Below are 21,800 nucleotides of genomic sequence, written 5' to 3'. Positions count from 1 at the left end.
ATCCTCAAGATTAGAAGATCCTCTGTCTCCCACCCATTCCCTGCTTAGCTTTCTCTTCTTTGACCAGTGAAGACTACAAAGTGTTTCTTTCTTTCTTTTTTTTTTTTTTAAGACAGAGTCTCGCTCTGTCACCCAGGCTGGAGTGCAGTGGCCGGATCTCAGCTCACTGCAAGCTCCGCCTCCCGGGTTCAGGCTATTCTCCTGTCTCAGCCTCCCGAGTAGCTGGGACTACAGGCGCCCGCCACCTCGCCCGGCTAGTTTTTTGTATTTTTTAGTAGAGACGGGGTTTCACCGTGTTAGCCAGGATGGTCTTGATCTTGTGACCTCGTGATCCGCCCGTCTCGGCCTCCCAAAGTGCTGGGATTACAGGCTTGAGCCACCACGCCCGGCCCAAAGTATTTCTTAAGGAAATGTAGCTGCTATGTAAATTTACCAAAAGTTTGAAGAACACTTGATCTAGACAAGTTCTTCTTAGAGAGAAGAAGAATCTCAGAGATGGATGCCCAGGCATTGGGGGAAAAAATAATGTGAAATTGACAGACTCAAAGCAGATCAAAGACCCTCCGCCTCAAGTGGGGGTCAGGAAATTAGAAGATGGAACTGGTGCTCAACAGTGAGCTTGGAGGGGTAAATTACTGCCTTGCTCTGCAAACTTGAATGTGCATACAAGTCACATGAGGTCTTGCTAAAATACAGCTTCTGATTCAGTAGATTGTGGGTGAAGCCTGAGAACCTGCATTTCTGACCAGACCACACATTGGGTAGCAGAAAATTCAAGAATAAGCTCCAGATCATACAGCCTAGTTTGCTCCATAAATAGGGGTTCATTACTAGCTTCAAAGTGGAATTTTGGTATCACTTGCTAGTGCACTGATGGCAGTGAGCACCAAAGAAAGCAGTTAATAATAATGAAAATATTAATTTAAAACTCGCAATAGTGTCTGCTTATTGAACAATCAATGCCAGCATCAGGCACTGCACTTGGAATTTTAGATGCCTTATTTCGTTGTCTTTAAATAACCTTGTGAGGTTTGGACTATTATTAGTAGTCTGGGATGCAGACAGAAACAGATACACATAATATCAACCAACTTCCCCAAGTGCACACAATTTCAAGACAGGGAAGTTAGAATTAAATCCATGCCCAGAGTTCATACTTTTTTTTTTTTTTTTTTTTTTTTAAGACAGAGCCTCACACTGTCACCTGGGCTGGAGTGTAACAGCGTAATCTCGGCTCACTGCAACCTCCACCTCCTGGGTTCAAGCAATTCTCCTGCCTCAGCCTCCCGAGTAACTGGGATTACAGGCCCCCACTACCATGCCCGGCTAGTTTTTTGTATTTTTAGTAGAGATGGGGTTTTACTATGTTGGCCAGGCTGGTCTCAAATTCCTGACCTTGTGATCCACCCACCTCAGCCTCCCAAAGTGCTGGGATTACAGGTGTGAGGCACCACGCCCAGCCCAGAGTTCATACTCTTAATTGTTATCCTAGAGTACTTCTGAGGATAGAAGTCTTTTTTCTGGGCACACTGAATTTCAGGAGACCTTTAACTGCTGAAGATACTGGCCCTTATCCCAGCAGGTCTGGTTGATAAAAACCATAGTTATCACTTCAGTTAGATAATATTTTGATGACTTCCTTGCTTAGAAAAGAATTGTTTTTGCATTGAGACCCAAAGCTTTCCTTAAGAAGATACTTGACAAATACACACCTGCTCACGTTTATCCTCTTTGGTATAGCCAAAGTGGTCCACTAAGACCTTAGAGACACCATCAGGAACTTGACCATTAACCCAGTACAAAGCTTTGTTGACACTGTCTGGGAAAAATCCTTGCTTCCCAAAAAGAGCTTCCAATGTTGGCTCAAAGCCTTTTCCTTCCAAGCCAATCTGAGAAAGAAAATCAGACAAGAAAATGGCATCATCTTTCTTTGTTGTATGCCAGCCTAGTAGTTCCCCCTCTTGATGTCCATTTATCTAAACAAGTATTTGAATACCACAGGCCAAGAACTGACCTTAGCACTTCACAGGAGCTGCTTTATTAAAATCTCACTAGAATCTTGACCTTATTACTTGCTGCCTCTTCCAGAAAAAAGCAAGTAAGGTTCAGAGAGGACAAGTAATTCAACCAAGGGTTCAGAGTTGGGAGTGAATTTGAGATTTGAAGCAGATCTGACTAGGCAGCACATATGCTTCCTTGGCTTTGGGACTTAAAGACGAGACATCTGCATTTCAATTTTTTATTTTTATTTTTATACAGAGTCTCACTCTGTCGCCCAGGCTGGAGTGCAGCAGTGCCATCTCTGCTCACTGCAAGCTCCGCCTTCCGGGTTCACGCCATTCTCTTGCCTCAGCCTCCCAAGTAGCTGGGACTACAGGCGCCCGCCATCACGCCCGGCTAATTTTTTTTGTATTTTTTTAGTAGAGACGGATTTCACTGTGTTAGCCAGGATGGTCTCGATCACCCACCTCGGCCTCCCAAAGTGCTGGGATTACAGGAGTGAGCCACTTTGCCCGGCCTGCATTTCTATTAATGTTAAGAAGTCATGCTTCAGGTGACCCCCAGCGGGGAGAGAGGAAGGCAGGGAAGGAGGGAAAGAAGAAAGCCTCAGAGTCATGGTAGGAAGTGCCTGGTGGTTCTTGTTTTCTTCTGGCTAGCTTCTGGCTCCCAGGGACTCTCTGTTTATGATGCTGTACAGAATGGGCTAGAGAACCTTGAACTCTTCACACTTACCTCGAAGAGGTCAGCTGAAGCAAATCCAAAGGCAGTAAGGGTCATTTTCAGCATAGTTTCTTTAGGAAGGTAGTTATTTGGATCAAATATAAGATTTCCTTCAATTTTGGCTGAGGCTGGGTCAAGTGATGGAAGAGAAACAGATTTGGAGAGTTGATAGTTCCGAGAGAATTTTCTGAAGTCCATGACAGTTGGAAGTTGAGATTCTTTCAGAGCTTCTTTCACTAACTTTTTCAGACTAGATAAGAAGAAGGACATTTTGAGCTGACACACCATGTTATTATCCTTTGACTCTTGCAGCCCAAGTAAATATGGATTTCCAATCACTACCAAAATGTCTGGATTTCATTTACCCTAAGACTTTGGGTCTAGGTCTGCTACACATTTGCACAAGTGTTTGTTTCAGAAGCAAGGGCAGACAGTGGCTATGCCAAAACCTAGCGTTGGAATTCCAGCTTAGGGCCCTCAGTGGTACATGGGTTAAAATTGCTCTTACTTACTCTTGGATATCCAATTCTTCTGAGTTCAGGATATTGGCAATATGGGAAGCCACAAAGTTCTTCACTTGCTCATTCTGTTCCCGTGGTAGAAGTTGGACAATTTTGTTAATATCTGCCTGTGAAGGACTCCTCATCAGCATGAGATAGGCAGCCAGTCGCTTATCTCCCGGAGAAGCATCATCAAGGAAAGTCTGAAGAAGCACCTCCTGGTCCTGCAGTCAAAAGAGGAGATGGTTATCACTGTCCTATGGTCAGAACACAGAACGTGCCTGGCAAACACTGGCATTGTCTGCTAGCTCTTTCTTAAGCACAGGTCTAATTTCTCTGTAATCACTCTTCAAATGCTGGTATTGAATCTTCTTGCCAATGTTTCCTAGAGCACTATCAAGTAAGGGTTCCCAGAAGATGCCTGTGGAATGCCTGTTGAATTCAATTCTATTAAAACACATAAATCATGGCCAAGTTATGATTTGTTTCACTAAGTGAAAATAAAGTTGTTTTAACCTAAGTTATTTTAATGTGAGGGTAAAGATGAGAAGGGGTAGTAAGAGTTTGGGGCTAATAAATAAGGTAGTTTCCAAAGCTCTGGAGTCATTGCCACCTAAGAGGGGGCCAAGTTGACTATCCTAGCCTAAGGTTATTGGGGGAAAATTAAGCATGTTTTTCCATGATGAGAGGGATGGTCAATCTGGTAGGTGGATGGTAGGTAGCAAAAACATCTCACATTCTGCATGTTGACATAGCAGCAAGGTCAGGTATTTCTCTCATGTCACATACTGCTAGGCAGTCAAGTCAATAAGCTTGTTGAAATTTGCAATTAGAAAACAGTAGAGGCCTGGTGCAGTGGCTCACGCCTGTAATCCCAGCAATTTGGGAGGCTGAGGCGGGTGGATTACCTGAGGTCAGGAGTTCAAGACCAGCCTGGTCAACATGGCAAAACCCTGTCTCTACTAAAAAATACCAAAATTAGCTGGGTGTGGTGGCATGTGCCTGTAATCCCAGTTACTCAGGAGGCTGAGGCAGGGAGAATTGCTTGAACCCAGGAAGTGGAAGTTGCAGTGAGCCGAGATCGTGCCACTGCACTCCACCCTGGTAAATAGCGTGAGACTCCATCTCAAAGAGGGAAGGAAGGGAGGGAGGGAGGGAGGGAGGGAAGGAACAGCAGAATAAAGTCAGTAGATGAAATTTAGAGTCTCATTTCCCCAGTACCTTCCAAATCCTTGTTAATGAACTTTCACTTTCAGACCTCTTCTTGTGGACTTTACCTTGTCTTTAGGCTCCATTTTCCGCAGGGCCTGGATGGCAGCTTTCTGAATCATCGGTGATGGCTTTGTACTTTGGACACATTTCAGGATTGAAGACTTGAGTTCTGGAGTTAACTGCTCCATGGTTTGGCCCATATTTCCAATGACCTGCGTTAAAGAAAAGAAACAAGAACCCATCAGGGTGCAGGAGAGGGAAGTAAAAGGTATCCAGGAAAAGCACTTCTGAAATGATCTATGTCATATAAAAGACTGAGATTACCCGCAGAATCAAATAGGTGTAATCTTCATCCCCAGTGCAGTCATCTTGAATCTGTTCCATCAGGTAATTAGCAATGTCCAGCAGCTCCTGGGTCACTGTAGGGTTTGTCTTATGATAGCTACAGAATAAGAGAAAAGAGTCAGGACTCGGTAACCCCAGTTAGGTTTGTCTTAAAATCCAAACTTTTGAATGAGAAAAAATAATTATAAAATTCATATGGAATCCAAAAAGAGCCTGAGTAGCTGAAGCAATCTTAAGCAAAAAGAACAAAGCTGGAGGCATCACATTACCTGACTTCAAATTATGCTACAAGGCTATAGTAATCTAAACAGCATGATACTGGCGTAAAAATAGACACATAGATCAACAGAACAGAATAGTGAACCCAGAAATAAAGTCACATACTTACAGCCAACGGATCTTTGACAAAATTGGCAAAAACATACACTAGAGAAAGGACACCCTTTTCAATAAGCGGTGCTGGGAAAGTTGGATTGCTATATGCAGAAGAATAAAACTGGACTACTATCTGTCACCATATACACAAATCAACTCAAGATAGATCAAAGACTTAAATGTAAGACCTGAAACTATAAAAGTACAAGAAGAAAACCTAGGGAAAACTTCTCTGGATGTTGACCTGGACAAAGAATTCATGACTAAGACCTCAAAGGCAAAGACAACAACAAAAAAATAGACAAATAGAACTTAATTAAAGTAAAAAGCTTCTGCACAGTAAAACAAATAATCAACAGGGTGAACAACCTGCAGAATGGGAGAAAATATTTGCAAACTATTCATCCAGTGGGGTACTAATATCCAGAATGTACAAGGAATTCAAACAACTCAACCAAAAATCCCCCAAATAATCCCATTAAAAAGTAGATAAAGGACATGAATAGACAATTTTTCAAAAGAAGACACACAAATGGCAATAGGCATATGAAAAAATGCATAACATTACTAATCATTAGAGAAAAGCAAATTAAAACCACAATGAGATCACATCTTACAACAGTCAGGAGGGCCATTATTAAAAAGACAAAAAATAACAGATACTGGTGAGGATACAGAGAAAAGGAAACAGTTAACCACTGTTGATGGGATTGTAAATAAGTACAACCTCTATGGAAAACAATACAGAGATTTCTCAAAGAACTAAAAATAGAACTACCAACGAATCCAACAATCCCAGTACTGGGTGCATACCCAAAGGAGAAGAAATCATTATATCCAAAGGATACCTGCACCCATATGTTTATCACAGCACTATTCACAATAGCAAAGGCATGGAATCAACCTAAGTGTCTGTCAATGGACGATTGGATTAAAAATGTGGAATGTATAGGCAATAAAATACTATTCAGCCATAAAAAGAATAAAATCATGTCATTTGCAGTAACATGGATGGAACTGGAGGTCATTGTCTTAAGTAAAACAGGACAGTCACAGACAAATACTACACATTGTCACTTTATACGTGGGAGCTAAATAATGTGCACACAAGGACAGAGAGTGTGGAATGATAAGACAATTGAGACTCAGGTGTGGAAGTGGAGGGAAATGGATGGTGAGAAGTTACTTAGTGAGTACACTGTATGTTATCTGGGTGATGGATATCCTGAAAGCCCTGACTTAACTACTGCATAATCTATTCATATAACAAAATTACACTTGTTCCACATAAATTTATATAAAAATGTAAAAAAGAAAAAGCAAACAAATTTCATCAAAAGGAAAAACTGCCAGCCTGAGCAACATGGTGAAACCCTGTATCTACAAAAAATACAAAAATTAGCCAGGGCATGGTAGCATGCACCTGTGGTCCCAGCTACTCAGGAGGCTGAGGTGGGAGGATCACTTGAGCCCAGGAATTTGAGTCGGCAGTAAGCCGTGACTGCGCCACTGCACTCTAGCCTGGGTGACACAGTGAAACCATGTCAAAAAAAAAAAAAAATTAAGAGGAAAATACTGCTAACTAATATTGAACTGAAGTTAATAATATGCATGCTGAAGTACTTAGGGGAAAGTGTGTTAATGTTTATAATTTACTTTGAAATGCTTCAGAAAATAAGAGGAATTAATGGATGGATGTATATGTGATAAAGCAAATATAATAACACTTAAATGGTAGGAGATAGCTGGTTTTCCAGGGGTTTTCCCTCTGAAATTCTGTCAACTTTGCTATGTTCAAAAACTTTTATAATATAATGTAGAGAAAATATTTTTAAAAATTCAATTTGTGTTTGCTGATTTCTTATTTCAAGTCGTTACTCCAAAAATGGTCAAGAATAAACACAAGAGTGAGGAGCAGAGTTTGAAAGTGGAAGGAGGGGTTCAGTTTTAATACAGAGACTCACAGAAGTGCAAGATGTTCCTCTGCTCCTAGGAGGATAAATACAGTGCGGAAACTCACTTGTTGACCGCGTGGCTCAGTGCATACAAGGTGGCTCGGCTGCGCTGCTCCCTCGCCATGTTGAAGATCTCTCGCAGCTGCTGTGCTGAGGGCTCGGGGATCAGGGCCACCAGGTAGGTGACCACATCTATCAAAAGGGGGTTGGCATGCACACGTTTCAGCCACTGGAGGATGTGAGTGGAGCACTGGGGCTGTCCACACTGAACCAAGGCTTGCAAAGTGATGGGGCTGAGAAGAAAGACATGGATAAAGTTATACAGACCACCTTCGGGGCACATAAAATATTGCTCATGGTGTGTCCTCTGCCAGGAGAGCCCTTAATCACCTCATTCACTATTCAAATCTAACCGTCTTTCAAAACCCAACTTGGAGCTCAGAGCCATGATGCTTTCCTTAGGAATATTACCCACAGGAGAAGCCTCATCGAGGAAAGTCCCAAGAGGGGACTGTGGATCTGTAGCGACAAGAAGACTGTTATCACAGCCCCTTTGGCCAGCACACAGAATATGCCTGGCCAACATTAGCTGGGTCTCATTCCTGGCCTCAGTCTCTTCTCTCACGTTCATAGCGCTTAAAGCCAGTGCCTTGAAGGGTAGAGAAATCATATATTTTTTGTCTGAGTTCTCTCTCCACCAGCCTATAAGCTTCTGGAGAGCACCTGCAATAGAACTAGGAATTAAAAGATACCCATCAAAATGTGGGAACTCTTCTCCTCCTATTTTAACACACAAATACATAGCTGCCTTGAACACTGTGTGCATGTGTGTATGTTTCATGGAACTCTTAGCACATCAGCTGATATTTCTCTATCCACCAATCATGAACTGATTGACTAATTGATTAACTGGATTGATATCCAAATGGTCCCTGAGATTCTCCATTTGGCCAAGGTTTGAAAGTTTAGTCAGTTACCATCAGTTTTATAAAAAGTTGAGCTGTAACCATTAAATACCTGGACACCTCGATCAGCTGTGGCAAGAGAGATGTGACTGCCTCATCACTGAGGCCTCTCAGCTCAGTAACCAGCTTATGGAAGAGATTAGCTCTCTGGATATTTTGCTCAGAGATGGTTAGTTTTTTCAATTCCTGCAGAGTCTTCAAAACAGCTTCGGCCTGCTTTAGAGGTGATGTGGATTTGGTGCTCTCAAATGCGAGACCCACCTTCTTAGTACCTGGAAGATGGAAAGTGTCAAAGGAACTCTAGCTTACTTCTTCATCTCAACCATATCTTTGTCTACTGGAAGCTGGAAATTGTGGAGTATCAGCACAGGGGAAAAGGGAAGAAAACTATCATGTATTCAATGACTGCTAGATCTGGCTCTGCCATTGGTGATTGACTTAATTGTTTTCACTGACTCATCACCCTGTCCCTGTGGGTTGGCATTATTGTTCAATTTAAAGATAAATTCAGCCCTGCTTCAGAGACCCACAGAGTTTTTGGGCAATGTAAACTGCTCATCCCCGGATCTCAGCTCTGAGTCCCAGAGATGAGACAAAGATGAGACCCAGAGACGAGGAACTGCGACCCAGAAATGAGCAACTTACTTTTGAAGAGCTCTTAGGGTCTAAGAGGTAGAGCTGAAGTGGAATTCAGACTTATCTGAGTCTATCATCAGGTTACCCTTAGCTTGAAATATTGGTGAGGAGGTGCTGCTATTGACATGGTTACAACTGGGACCAGGCACATTGATGTCCACCACCATTTCTTCTAATTGGGTCTAGCAGCAGCTTGTGGGGGAGGGGAGACACTTTTGTATCCTCTCCACCACCTACTATGACCTATGCCAGCAAGAGAGGTAAAAGTCCTCATGGAAGTGTGGTGTAATGAGAAGAGTCCTGGCTTAGATTGCAACCTGGGCACTTATTTGCCCCCTCTAATATTCTACGGCCTTGTCTACATCAAACTCTAAGCCTCTCTGTGTCACTTTCCCCTCTGTAGAATAGGTATAAAATCACCTCTCTACCACCTGACGTCACCGGTTGCTGTGCACAAAAAGGACAATGAGGTAATGTACAAGAAGGAATTTGGACAGATATAAATACAATACAATGCTGGGTAAGGGGTGGACTCAAGATTGCTAGAGTTCCTTCTACCTCTAAAGACTGACTCCTGAGGTTACTATCTGGGACGGACTCTGAAGGTTCTCTCCCACTTGGTCCACCTCATCTGGGACAGCTCTGGGTCTTATCACAGGATAGGTGATATCAGTGCTACCAAATATGTCATGTTAAACTTAGGATTCCAGTTTTCTATTTACAAACGCCTAGGTAGCTTTGGGAACTTCTTTTTCTTTATGCCATTGCAACTTGACATCCTGAGATGAGTTTGCTTTCTCATAGAGGTAGCCAGAACACCAGTGTCCATATCACTTGTTAGTCAGCAGACATTTAACAGGGCCCAGCAAGTGGCTAAGCCATGATTGGCACATCTTAGATAGATTTTCCAGCAACTGTGTGGACAAAAAGTCTTACCTTCACCAAAGAAGCGGCTGTTGATCTTTGGTGTGTCTTCAAGTTTCAAAGTCTGTGTCACTTGTACTCCCATCCCATACATATTCCTGGTAACCAAGGAAGCACATCATGTCATGGATGGCCAGAACATTATTCTTTCCATGTTGAAGGTTTCCCCTGTCTCTGCATCTACCCAAGTCCTGCCCATCTTTCAAAGCATGGGTAAATCCAGCCATTGTTGGCCCTGAATGAATAACATCCACCTCTTCTTGGTCACGCTAGTCATCCTCCCATCAAAAGGACATGCATACCTTATACTCTCCACTAGTCTGAGTGGCCAGACATAGGAACTAGTGCAATGTCTCGAAATTCTTTCGTATCTGCCACAGCACAGAACCAAGAATATGGCAGTTACTCAATAAATATTCACTGATTGTCAGTTTTCAAAGTGGATTTGGATATACAAGTTTCCAGTCAATATCCCAAATCTTCCATGAAACCTTTTCTAACCAGGGTACCCTGCAGTGATCCCCAGGTTTTCTGGATCTACACCCCTTAAAGACTGGGTCTTAGATATCTTTTGTTGGTCTTCGGTTGTTTTGCATGCCTAGGACTTTTCTGCCAAATGGCCTGTTAGCTTAAAAAGGGGGACAGGGAGGGATTGCATGTTATCCTTCTCCATACCTCCCTCCCAGGCACAGGTTTGCCTGGAACAGAGCACTTGAGAAGTGTTCAGTTCACACTGACCCATTAAATGACAAATCAGTAGTGCATCAGGTGACCTACTTGTAGGAGAAAGGCAGGAACAGGTGCTGCTCCTTGCAGATGGCTTCTGCCACATGCTTCCTCTTGGCGTCCAGGGTGTACTGACAGGACTGGCTACTGCTGATCAGAGTTGACAAGGGGTGGGTCTGTGAATGAGATTGGAGACAAGCATTTTGATCGGTCCCTGTGTCTTCTGTCAAAAGCATTTACCTTCAAGGTAGAAGGGAGGAGGGGTCCTGTACCACTAGATAAACTGAGAGAAAGAAGGTAGCTGGGTACTTGACATTTAGACCAGGGGGTGCAACATGTCGGCATCCCCAAAGCTGAGTCAAGCTATAGACTCCTCTTTTTCCACCCCCACTGGACAAAGTCTAAACTTTGTATCCTCCACATGCCCATCCCACCACATAGCCCGTCACACACCTGCTCAGTCAGTTTTCTTTACCCAAAAGCCCATTCTTGCATGTCTGTTTCATTTACACATTCTTTGCATTTTTCGGGTTCTTGCTCCACATCTTCCATGAAACGTTGCCCACTGAGCTACATGAATAATACTTTCTCCTTCCTGATCAGGCCCAGGATTTCTTGTCTGCACTGTTCAGCGTATCACCTTATTGAGTATACAATGTATACTTTATTGACCTGGCTCCTGAGTTAGACTGGAAGCATCCTGAGGGGAAGGTCCATGGTTCATCTGCCACTGTCCCTTCCTTGGTGCTGCCCAGAGTAGGGTTGAGCACACAGCAGATGCTCAGAAAAGACCCCTAAGCCAGTGCATTATACTCTTCTGACTGTGGCACTCATGGTCATCAGACTCCCTGTTTTCAACCCCAAGGACAATGACCAGGAACAGGGCCCGGCATGACAGTGATTGCTCAAGTTCTTCATGTTCACTGAGACAGCCTGGGGCTCATATCAGGGAACATGTTGCAGGGGTCAGGCAGGCTCAGGTAATATGGTGCTCCATGGCCCCACTTAACAGAGAGGAGAGGGTGCTCCAGGCCAGAGGCAGAGGGGTCGTGTTTGGTCAGGGTGGTACTAGGGGCGGGAGGACAAGAAGCTGGAGCACTCTAAGTCACTCCACTTCATGGGATGAAGGAGCGGGGGAGAACACAGGTCTTGGGACTTCTTCAAAGGCCAGAGGCTTGGAGCTGGCACAAGGAGTCCTTCTGCAGGAAGGAACAGTAGGTGGTTTTGCTGCCCTACATCCATCCCCGGAGCCTTCTCAGAGATGAGCAGTCATTACTCTCAAGTGATGAGAGTAGAGGTGGTTTAGTGCCAGTGACAGAAGGACAGGAGGAAAGACAGAGCTCTGGGCTGGGAGGGAGGAGCCTGGCTCAACTGATCCCAGGCCATGAAGCCTGGGCAGACCTCCCCATGCCTGCTCAGGGTCCTATCTGTAGTCTGTATAAAAAACAGACTGGGCAGGCTGTCCTCAAAGGTGCCCACTAGCTTGAAAATTTTGGAATGTTATTAATAAGAGGATGCTCCTTGGTGTGCATGACAGTGCTGACATGGGACTTACCATGCCTTTGATGAGAGCAAGTGGGCTGGTGCCTGTACGGATGGGCTTGAAGCGATCACACTGCCCCAAGTCTCTTTCAGTGGATATTTCTGTTGCCACATTGCCCTTCCTTGTCTTGACGGTAAAGTGAGTGGAGCAGTTTCCATACACGGTATCCTATGGGGGCAGAAGATGCAACCACATATATTCAACATGGAAAACGTCCTTGGGTACTTGGGAGGGACGGGGTGGGGATTGTGAAAGAAAAGGCAGAAGGAATCTAGCCTTGGGAGGGACTTTCTTTTTCCTCCTATGCAGAGTGTGGTCTTGCTAGTGCCTGGCCAGCCCAAGTTGGGAGAGAGAAAACCAGTTAAGGGTGTGTCCGCAGAAAGGTTCTGCAGGATGCATCGCTGTCTTCTCCCAGTATGGTGTCATAGAGATATTAGAACAAGATAAGGGCACAAAAGTGCTCATGGGACTGAGGTGAAATGAATTCTGTCTCACATTGAACCCTGAAATTCGTAAAAGAGACTGGCAAGAGATCCCATTATTTTTGGTGTTTGAAATACACACAGGATTTACTGTGTTATACCATAACCCATCAAACACAGGTGAACAGCATTAAAGAAAAGTGGGGGTGGGGTGGCCAGGATGCCTCAATAACTCTTTTAAAATTAGACCCAACCTGATCAGCCTGCTTGGAATGATCTGTCAGTGAGCCCAAGGGGCAGGAGGAATCTCGGGCACCAGTATGTCACGCCAATCCATGGCTTCCTGTGTAACTAGCCATGGAGCTGACTCAACAATCTGCTTTGCATATGGTAGGACTGGCCTCTAACACGTGAAGATGAGTTTCAAGGGCCACTGCTATCAGCTTTCTGAATCCTCACCAGAAACAACACTTGCTCGGTTTCTTCTGTCTCTGGGGGAACCAGGAGGGCAGAAATGATGCCCCTCTTGATGTTCAGGATGTGTGTAGGTTCATCTTTCTCCGGGTAAAGGAAAACCTGCTTCCCTTCTGGAATGGTCAGCTTGAGCTCGTACCTGTCCCAGAGAGAGGATCGTCATGGGAATGCCCTTCTCCATTACAACTTGCTGGAAGTAAGCTAGGTGGCACTGAAGTTGCTTTTCTCATAGTTTTTTTAACCAATTGTTCTTCTGACATCATTTCTTTGTAAACATAGAATATAGCTACACATAGGCATACATTTTCAAAAAAGCATGCACATATACATATGTTTTGGTGATTCTTTTTTTGAAATGGAGTCTCACTCTGTTACTCGGGCTGGAGTGCAATGGCGCAACCTCAGCTCACTGCAACCTCCACCTCCCGGGATCAAGTGATTCTCCTGACTCAGCCTCTGGAGTAGCTAGGACTACAGGCATTTGCCGTCACACCCAGCTAATTTTTGTATTTTTAGTAGACACAGGTTTCACCCTGTTGGCCAGGCTGGTCTCGAACTCCTGACCTCAGGTGATCTGCCCGCCCCGGCCTCCCAAAGTCCTGGGACTACAGGCATGAGCCACCAGGTCCAGCTGTGTTTTAACGTTTTTTGCTTGGCTCATCTAGCCCTGCTCTGTTCTCCACCCGTATCGATCTCTTTGCCCATCCTTCCCATACGGACACCTGAGTGGTTGTTCCATTTGTTTCTGCACTCTCACACAATCCTCTGTAAACATGGGTGAGTGCAAACAGAGTCATACAAAGATTTTGTCATTGTTTGTTTTATACAAGTGGCATCGTATTGTTCATACTTTTATCTTGTTTTTCTCACTTAATTATACTTCACAAAAACCCTTCTGAGTCACTTGGTATAGCTCTAACAGATTTTTTAAAAGCTGCATGCAGAACATTCCATTCTATGGCTATATGTAATTTATTCACACATTGTCCCATTTGATGGCATTTGCCTTCTCTCTTTCCGGATTTTTTTAAACCATGCAAACAATACCAAAACAAACATCCTTATGCCTATCTTCACACATTACTGCTTTTATTTTCATGGGCTAGAGTCCCAGAGACTAAAATATCTGTGTCAAAGGGTATTAAGTATTCTAAATTAGAGTAGATATTGTCTGATGGCTCTAATTTCCACCAGCAGCTCAGGACAGCACACTTTTCCTCACTGGCCTGCCAGCAACAGGTGCTATTGCTGTTTTCCAGTTTTGCAGTCTGGTGGGTATAAGTGGATAAATATCTTGTTGTTACATTAATTTGTATTTCTTGACTACCAGCGAATTGGAGCTTCTTTCCGTACACTTGTTGGACAGTCACTCTTTTGTATGGTGTCAGGCCATGGCTGAAGCCCATGCTGACTTTGGTCTCAGGGACTTCCCATTGGGTACTCTCTGAGTTTCCGAGGACCTGATTGCAGCCACTCTGGTTACATCAGGAGGAAAAGGTGACAGACTCATCTCCCACAACCTACACCCTCTCAGAAAGTTCCCGACATGAAGAAACAATAAATGTTTGAGATGATGGGTATGCTAATTGCTCTGATCTGATCACCGTACATTACATATATCAAAACATCAATATATTCTCAATAAATATGTATAATTATTATATGTCAATTTTTTTAAAAAGACAGTTAAAGTCATGAAAATGCAAACCTGGAAAGCCCTCCTTGTCAAGAACAGGAGTCTCTTCTGTATTTGGAGAAGACCAAGGACCAAAAAATAACCACTCCTTCCTCCTGCCACCATACCTCTCACCCTCACATACAGTTAAGTCTTGGAGAAAATAAAGCATAGGAAGGAAAGAAGCCTCACAGCCTATTTTGGCGAGAAAGGACTGGCATCTGAATCTAACGTTTAGTAAAACTGAAAAACGGGCAAGGATAGTGATATGGTTTGGCTCTGGGTCCCCACCCAAATCTCATCTTGTAGCTCTCAGAATTCCCACGTGTTGTGAGAGGGACCCAGTGGGAGGTGACTGAATCACGGGGCAGGTCTTTCCCATGCTGCTCTCGTGATTGCAAATGGGTGTCAGGAGATGTGATGGTTTTAAAAACAGGAATTTCTCCGCACAAGCTCTCTTTGCCAGCCGTCATCTACGTAAGATGTGACTTGCTCTCCCTCACCTTCCACCATGATTGTGAGACCTCCCCAGCCACATGGAACAGTGAGTCCAACAAACCTTTCTTTTGTAAATTGCCCAGTCTCAGGTATGTCTTTATCAGCAGCATGGAAACAGACTAATACAGACGGAGTTTTCTGATGCTACCAAGTTAACAACTCTATCCTGCCTGTATTCGCACACACCTAAGACCCTACAAACTGTGACTGAGGATGAGGCAGGGGTGATGTTGAAAATATTTACAATGGGTGTGACACGGGCCCTGATCAGTCAGCAGAGATGCAGCTGCAGTGGCCGATCCGTGTGCAGTGGCTGAATGCCAGCCTAGGAAGGGGAGCCACTGAAGCCTTGGTGTTCCTCTACCCTGCGCTGAACAGACCCTGCCCCGCCATGTGCCTGCCACAGCAGCCAGTGCCTCTGGGACCCCGCACTGAAGACCACCAAGCACTGGTCTTATTTAGTTCTTTAAATAAGAATTCACTTGTTTAAACACAGCATCTCAGTTTTATAATCTCAGGAAGTTTAAAGCATGAGATTTTTAGAAACACATTAAAATGATAATTAAAGGAACCTAACTAGGGAAGGGTAAATAATGCTTGTCTCTTTTTGATGATTGTGAAAACACAGCAATTCCCTGATCCACGATGAATATGGAATACAAATACTTAGAGTCACATCCGTGCCTGGTGTAAACACACAAGTTCACACCTCAGCGGACACACACATATGTGTGTGCTCATGTACAACACGCCTTACCTGGACATGGCTGCAGCAAACTCCTCGGAGTTCTTGGTTTTCTTCAGCAATGCTCTGCCCTCAGGGTTGAAGCCATACACCTCTTTCAGGGTGCACTGGCTGGTCTTCAGGATGAAGCTGCAGAGCTGGGGAACCTCCAGCTCAACCTGAGAATACAGGGTAGCATAGCATTGAGGTTGTCTATCAAGAATGAGAGGTGGGCCCTGAAGCCCAGGGCTTAATCTCTAATCAGAGCACTAAAGGGAATTTTGCTGGGAACACCACTGCCTGCTCAACACCACGTGCCTTATCAACATGCCTCCTGGGTTCTCCGTGCACCAACCGAGTCTTAGTCCTATTGCTGGCCTTTTCCCCCTCCCGGGGTAACACGTTTCTTAAGTGTGCCTCTATGCACAGGAAGGAGGATGTTCTTTTATTGGTTCTAAAGTTACTCACTTCAATTGTAAAGAGCTGTGGTTAAATAGAAGCGCTGCAGACTAGGAGTGAGAGTGAAGGAGAAAAACAGCAGGAAGAGGGCCATCCTCAGTTTCCACAGCAAATATCCCCTTAATGTCACCCAAAAAACTGATTATATCTATTAGGGCCTATTTAGAGCTTCGCATATAGCTGGAGTTTTAGCGGATCCCTACTTATTATCCAGCACTATTCAAATAACTTTAAAGAAATGTTGTACATGTGTGTTGTTCAATATGGGAGCCAGTAGCCAGGGTGGCTGTTGAGCAGTTGAAATGCAGCTAATGTGACAACGAATATGAATTTTTAATTTCATTCCATTTAAATAGTCCACTGTGGCTCATGTCTACCATATTGGACAGCACAGACAAGAGCTACAGCACTCTCTGAAAAAGGTGACTGCTCAGCTTGACTTCTCTTCCCCACCCAAACCCCAGCAGCAGCCTATAGATCTGCTCCAGATGTATGTGACATGAGTACAACCAGTCTCAATAATAAGCAAAGTTTTGTTTTAGAACAAACTGTATGTTTATATATTTTTTTCTTCTTTCTATTCATTTTTCAGCAACAGATTCTGTTGGACTTAGACTATAAAAACTGCATTTCACAGTGCGATTCTGAGATGCCTGCCTCCGTTAGCTCACCTACTGGGCTTCTCTCACGCTGAAATCTATAGACCCACAGTGCTGCTAATCTAGATCACGTACTCCTATTGCATCTGGGAAGTTAACGGGAAAATACATCTGGCTTGCGAAATTTGGCGGGGGCAGACAACATCTCAGCAATGTGGCTGACTTACAAACAGAGGCAAAGTCCCAATGCTTTGATCAGATTACAACAGTTCTGGGATGTTCTGCGTTTGCTCAGTACACAATCTCTAGGAAGGAAGGTCGCGTGTTGGGCACCCGCTGGAACAGGGCTAGGGGAAAGCTGTGGGCTCTAGGTCCCTCCCACCTGCATCCTCCATACCTTGCAGTTGATCCTGGTGGCGCTTCTTGAATCAGCAGTCCCAGGGACTCCACTGGAACTCTCAGCCTCATAGTTGTATGTGTACTTCCGGAGGTGCTTGAATCGGGTCGCATCTCCTAACGTGGGGAGAAATACATCAGCCGCATAGGAGAAATAGCTCTCCCAAGGACAGCCAGTTCTGGGCAGAGAGGCGCAGTGGCATAGATAATTAAAATGTAATTAAACTCAATTTAGTTTTTAATTGACTTTACATTATACTTAATTTTCCTTTATAGATTTGACTTCTCCATTATGTTTTTGCTGAGGCTAATGTTTAAATTAGCTGGCATGTCTTGAATATCTCGTCTGAGGCACAGGGAAGGGAGTGACAAGTGTCAAGTAATGGGGCTCAGAAAATCTGCATGAGAGACCCTTTGGTAAATTAAGAGATGACAACATGACGCAAATAGTACTCTCTCTAATGCTTTTTTAGCTTGAAAACGCCTTAATTCTGTGACTCTGAGACTACCAAATACTTGAGGCAAAGTTCATTAAGCATTAAGCGTAACTAACTTAAGAAACTCCTAGAAAGGAGTTTCTGGAGGTTTCCACTGTAGTTGAGGAATTTTCTGAACAATTGAAGAAAAAGAACATCTGGGCCCTAAGCCCAGCTGCAGTGATGGCAGATGTCCACCAGATGGCAGCGCTGCCTCATCAGACGTCCGCCCCGGGGCTCCAGCACACAGGGTCCCCTTGGAGGCCAGCTCCTTTGACCCCCAGGGGTCAGGTAAATAGGAAGGGGGTGGAGGTCCGATTTCTGCACAAAGGTTAAAGTCAGTATTTCCTCACCCTCACATGCTTCGAATCAATGACTAGTCACTGATAAACAGGACAGTGATGTTTCTTCAAAGTGTGCGCAGGCCAGCGGGGTGTCAGTGCCTTCCCTCCCCCGCCCCCAGGCTGAACTCTTGGGACAGAACAGAAGGGCAGGTAGAAGAGAGTTGGCATCCCTTGAGTGTGGGCAGAGGCTCAAGGAACTTGCTTCCTGGGGTCAGAGCAGGGCACACCACGATGCCATCTCAGCCCCATAGAGTGGGAGGACCTCAGGGACCCGGGTGTAGGAGGGTGCACGGGGCTGGGCGCCCTTCCACGCCCCATGCGCAGGTGCCTTACTTGGACAGACCACGCTGACATTTTCCAGCATTTCCTTTTCTGTAAGGCAGGAGAAAGAAATCTGTGAGCTTCCCACGTCTTCCCAGCGGGTGCCAGGGCCGGACAGGGGGACCACAGGCACAGGTTTCACCCTTCAGGAGGGAGGCAGGCTCCGGAGACCCCCTCCACAGCCCCTCCATCCCGCGCCCGCATCCTGAGTCTGCAGGGGCCGCCAGCTGGTCTAGTCCCCCCACCCCCCGCCCTGGACCCTGTGGCTGCCCTCCCTCTGGCCTAGGCCCAGGGTGCCCCAGCCAACCTCGTGCCGCCTGTTCCCTCCCGCTCTCTCTGAGCCCGCAGCGCAGCCGCGCACTCACCGGCCCTGGCGCCCGCCAGCAGCAGCAGCAGCAGCGCCGGCAGCGCCAGCAGCGCGGGCCTCGGCGGGCCCATGGCCAGCTGCGGTGGGACGGCTCCTGGGCTGCGGCCTGGCCTCGGCCTCGCAGCCCTGGCTGGCTGGGCGGGCTCCTCAGCGACAGCAACTGAGAAGAGCGCTCAGTCCCGCGGGTCCCGGTGGGAATGCGCAGCCGGCGCCCGCACCCCATTTATAGGAAGCCCAGGTTGCAAGAGCGTCCGGATTGCAAAAGGTCCAAAGGGCGCTTCCCGGGCCTGGCCTGTTTGCTTTTCTACACTGGCTTCTCTTTGAGCCTTGAAGAGCTTCAGGGGAGGGGGCTCACCTGGGATGCTGCTGCAGCCACCCGGGGGCTGGGTCCCAGGTGGGTTCCCTTCCCCGAGCGTCTTCAAGGCTCTGGCACGGCCCTTCCTGTATCTCAGTGGGGCCATGGCCGGTGCCTCAGGGTCTGAGAAGCCTGCCTTGACCGGGGGTGCCTTCTTCAGATGACCCACCACGGGGACAAAATCCCTGCTTCTCCTGGACTGAAATGGGAGCCACGTGGAGAACCAGTCCTGAGCGCTGTCTTGGTGGAGACATGTTCCCACTGGTTACTGCTTTTCCATTTTGGTGGAGCTTGGATTTGCACTGACACCCTAATCCTGATGAGTATCTGTGGCTTTGGGGTTCAGCCTGTGCTGGGGGAGGAGAGAGAAGGGGGATGCAGGGAGGTCTGGTGAGTGACAAGGCACTGCCCCCGAGGATGGGCGGCCTGCCTGGTCCCAGCAGGAGTCCAAGTGTCTGTCTTTAAGAAACCCCAGTGAGGAGAGGCCTCCGGGGGAGAGCAACCTCCCAGGGCCCACCTGTTTTGCGCAAAGTGTTCTTGGGATGCTGAGAGCAGGCTTTCCCTACCTGCACCAGCTTCTGGGTTTCCTCCAGTCGTGGGGAGGCCGATGAGGAAAAGCAACGTAGTGGACAGGATGTGTCATATTCCTCATGGACATCTGGAATCTTCTCATGCATCGTTTCCTTCTCTTCTAGGCACTGCCTGTTTCCAAAGGAAACTTCAGCCCGCGCTCACTGCCTCTGCCCAGCTGTAGGGAATCAGCCGCAGTAGAATTTCAGCGTCACTCAGTTTACTAACCCAGGGTCACTCAGAAGGGGTTATTGATGGGATGGCACTATGATGGGCTGAATGAATGTCTGAGCCTAGCTGTGTCCCCAGGGCACCACCAATCTGGTTAGGGAGACAAGCTGTGTCGGCAGGAAACCGCTGGTGAGCAATTGTGGTAGGATAGAGGCGGCGCAAACCAGGTAGGTATACCTGCTGGGGGGGCACCCAGGAGGGCGAACGGGAGGCGGCCAGGAGCAAGCTGGATGAGTGCGGATGGGAAGTGGACAGTGCCTGTTGCAGAAGTCAGTGTGTGCTCATTGTTACAACTTGTCAGCTTTGTTTGAATTATGAGATACCTCCAGATGTAACAAGCTACTGGTGAACACTGATGATTCCAGAAGGATCAATTCTGAAACAGTAACTATGTATAAAGATGCAGTTCCCTCAGAGGAGACTCACAGAAAGACCTTCGCCTGCTTCCTGCACCTGGGCTCCACACCTGTCCTTATTCAGATATTGTCGTTAGCCATGAACTCCTATGGGCAGCTAAACTCCCTCCAGCGATCAGTTGCTCTGCATCCATGGAGTATTAATGTTACTAAAGATGGATATTATAGAGGTCTCAACTCAAGGCTGGTCATACCTACACCACTGAATTGTGAAGGGTCTGGAAAAAGTAATTGCTCTGAAACCCTGTTTCTCTGAACACTTTATTTGAATTATTCTATGTGGACTGACGTTCCACAGGGTTCGCTGCTGCTCATGTGTGAGGAAATGGTCCTGCTTCCATGCATATTCACATTAAGGAGAATGGGTAAGAATATTCAGGTATAGAGAAGCCAAAAGGAGGCGTCGAGCTTTAATTTACAAGCACAGGTCAAAGCTTACTCTGTTGGGTGCAGATGAAACCAGGGTCCAATGGTCAGCATCAATAGAGACCATATATATATATATAGAGAGAGAGATGGAGTCTCCCTCTGTCACCCAGGCTGGAGTGTAGTGGCACAATCTCGGCTCACTGCAACCTCTGCCCCCCCCAGGTATAAACAATTCTCCTGCCTTAGCCTCCCAAGTAGCTGAGATAACAGGCATGCGCCACTACGCCCCGCTAATTTTTGTACTTTTAGTGGAGATGATGTTTCCCTATGTTGGTCAGGCTGGTCTCAAACTCCTGACATCATAATCCATCCGCCTTGGCCTCCCAAAGTGCCGGAAGAGTGTAGTTTTATGAAATAGGAATCAAAAATGAATTCGATGACTTGGAGTCAGGGAAATGTTGTGAGATGCTTGGTTGTGCTGAGAGGACTGTCACCATCTTTAAAGGAAGAAACCTAAGACTCGGCTTCCTTCTTTTCCTGATGGTCTTTGGCAAGTCTTCCCTGGACTGGGCCCCAGCCAGCAGTACTTATCCCCTGACAGGGTCTAGCACACAACCCCAGAGAGCAAATGTTGAATTGTTGAGCTGACTTGAGTCCACTCACAGAAATACTGTAAAGATTAATGCGTAGATTTTTCTTCAATTACAAAATCCACTTAGATCCTTTGTCAAAGACTACATGGAAATATATTATTTGTGACCAAAGATATCACCCTTCATTGATTGTTGGGTGCACCTTCAATCTGGGTAGTCATAGGGCTCTGGGTACCCATTGGAAAGCCACCTGACTAGAGGAATTTCAAGGCGTTAGATAATGCTGAATGTCCCAGTTACATTCTCTAGAAGCAAAACTATACATTGTGCCTATCTGCAGCTGACCAGAAGGGTCTTGGCCAAGTTCAGGGAATCATGGAAGCTAATAAAGGGCCCCCAACAGACCAATATTCTGAGTTTAGTGCTGTTCACATACTGAAGTAGGTGCTTAGAACATAATTTGCTGAATATGAACGAATGAATCCTCACCATTCATCTATACCCCGTTTTCTATTTGTGCATAGCGACCATGATGCTAAATAAATATTTCCAGTGACATAAAGCAAGGAAATACAATCTATACCAATTATTCCCAGCCATGCTGTTCCA

At 45.8% G+C, this 21,800-nt stretch overlaps 1 protein-coding gene across 1 annotated transcript in view; it reads right to left on the bottom strand.

The window, feature by feature from the left end:
- Positions 1–18,856, bottom strand: part of APOB (apolipoprotein B) — a 42,339-nt gene extending 23,483 nt beyond the window's left edge. The window contains exons 1-15 of the mRNA XM_023230042.1: positions 18,656–18,856; positions 18,303–18,341; positions 17,151–17,266; positions 15,729–15,874; positions 12,784–12,937; positions 11,915–12,070; positions 10,411–10,535; positions 9,646–9,731; positions 8,126–8,345; positions 7,174–7,401; positions 4,758–4,875; positions 4,499–4,645; positions 3,234–3,445; positions 2,734–2,971; positions 1,713–1,889 (exon numbers count right to left, since the gene is read on the bottom strand). Of these exons, the coding sequence (XP_023085810.1) occupies positions 1,713–1,889; positions 2,734–2,971; positions 3,234–3,445; positions 4,499–4,645; positions 4,758–4,875; positions 7,174–7,401; positions 8,126–8,345; positions 9,646–9,731; positions 10,411–10,535; positions 11,915–12,070; positions 12,784–12,937; positions 15,729–15,874; positions 17,151–17,266; positions 18,303–18,341; positions 18,656–18,728 (2,235 nt within the window). The 5' untranslated portion in view covers positions 18,729–18,856. The remainder of the gene's footprint in view (positions 1–1,712; positions 1,890–2,733; positions 2,972–3,233; positions 3,446–4,498; positions 4,646–4,757; positions 4,876–7,173; positions 7,402–8,125; positions 8,346–9,645; positions 9,732–10,410; positions 10,536–11,914; positions 12,071–12,783; positions 12,938–15,728; positions 15,875–17,150; positions 17,267–18,302; positions 18,342–18,655) is intronic.
- Between the last annotated feature and the right edge of the window lie 2,944 nt (positions 18,857–21,800).

This window comes from Piliocolobus tephrosceles, chromosome 15 (assembly GCF_002776525.5).
Source record: "Piliocolobus tephrosceles isolate RC106 chromosome 15, ASM277652v3, whole genome shotgun sequence".
NCBI lineage: Eukaryota > Metazoa > Chordata > Mammalia > Primates > Cercopithecidae > Piliocolobus > Piliocolobus tephrosceles.
The sequence above is the reverse complement of the archived record's forward strand: the minus strand, read 5'-3'. Positions and strand labels throughout refer to the sequence as shown.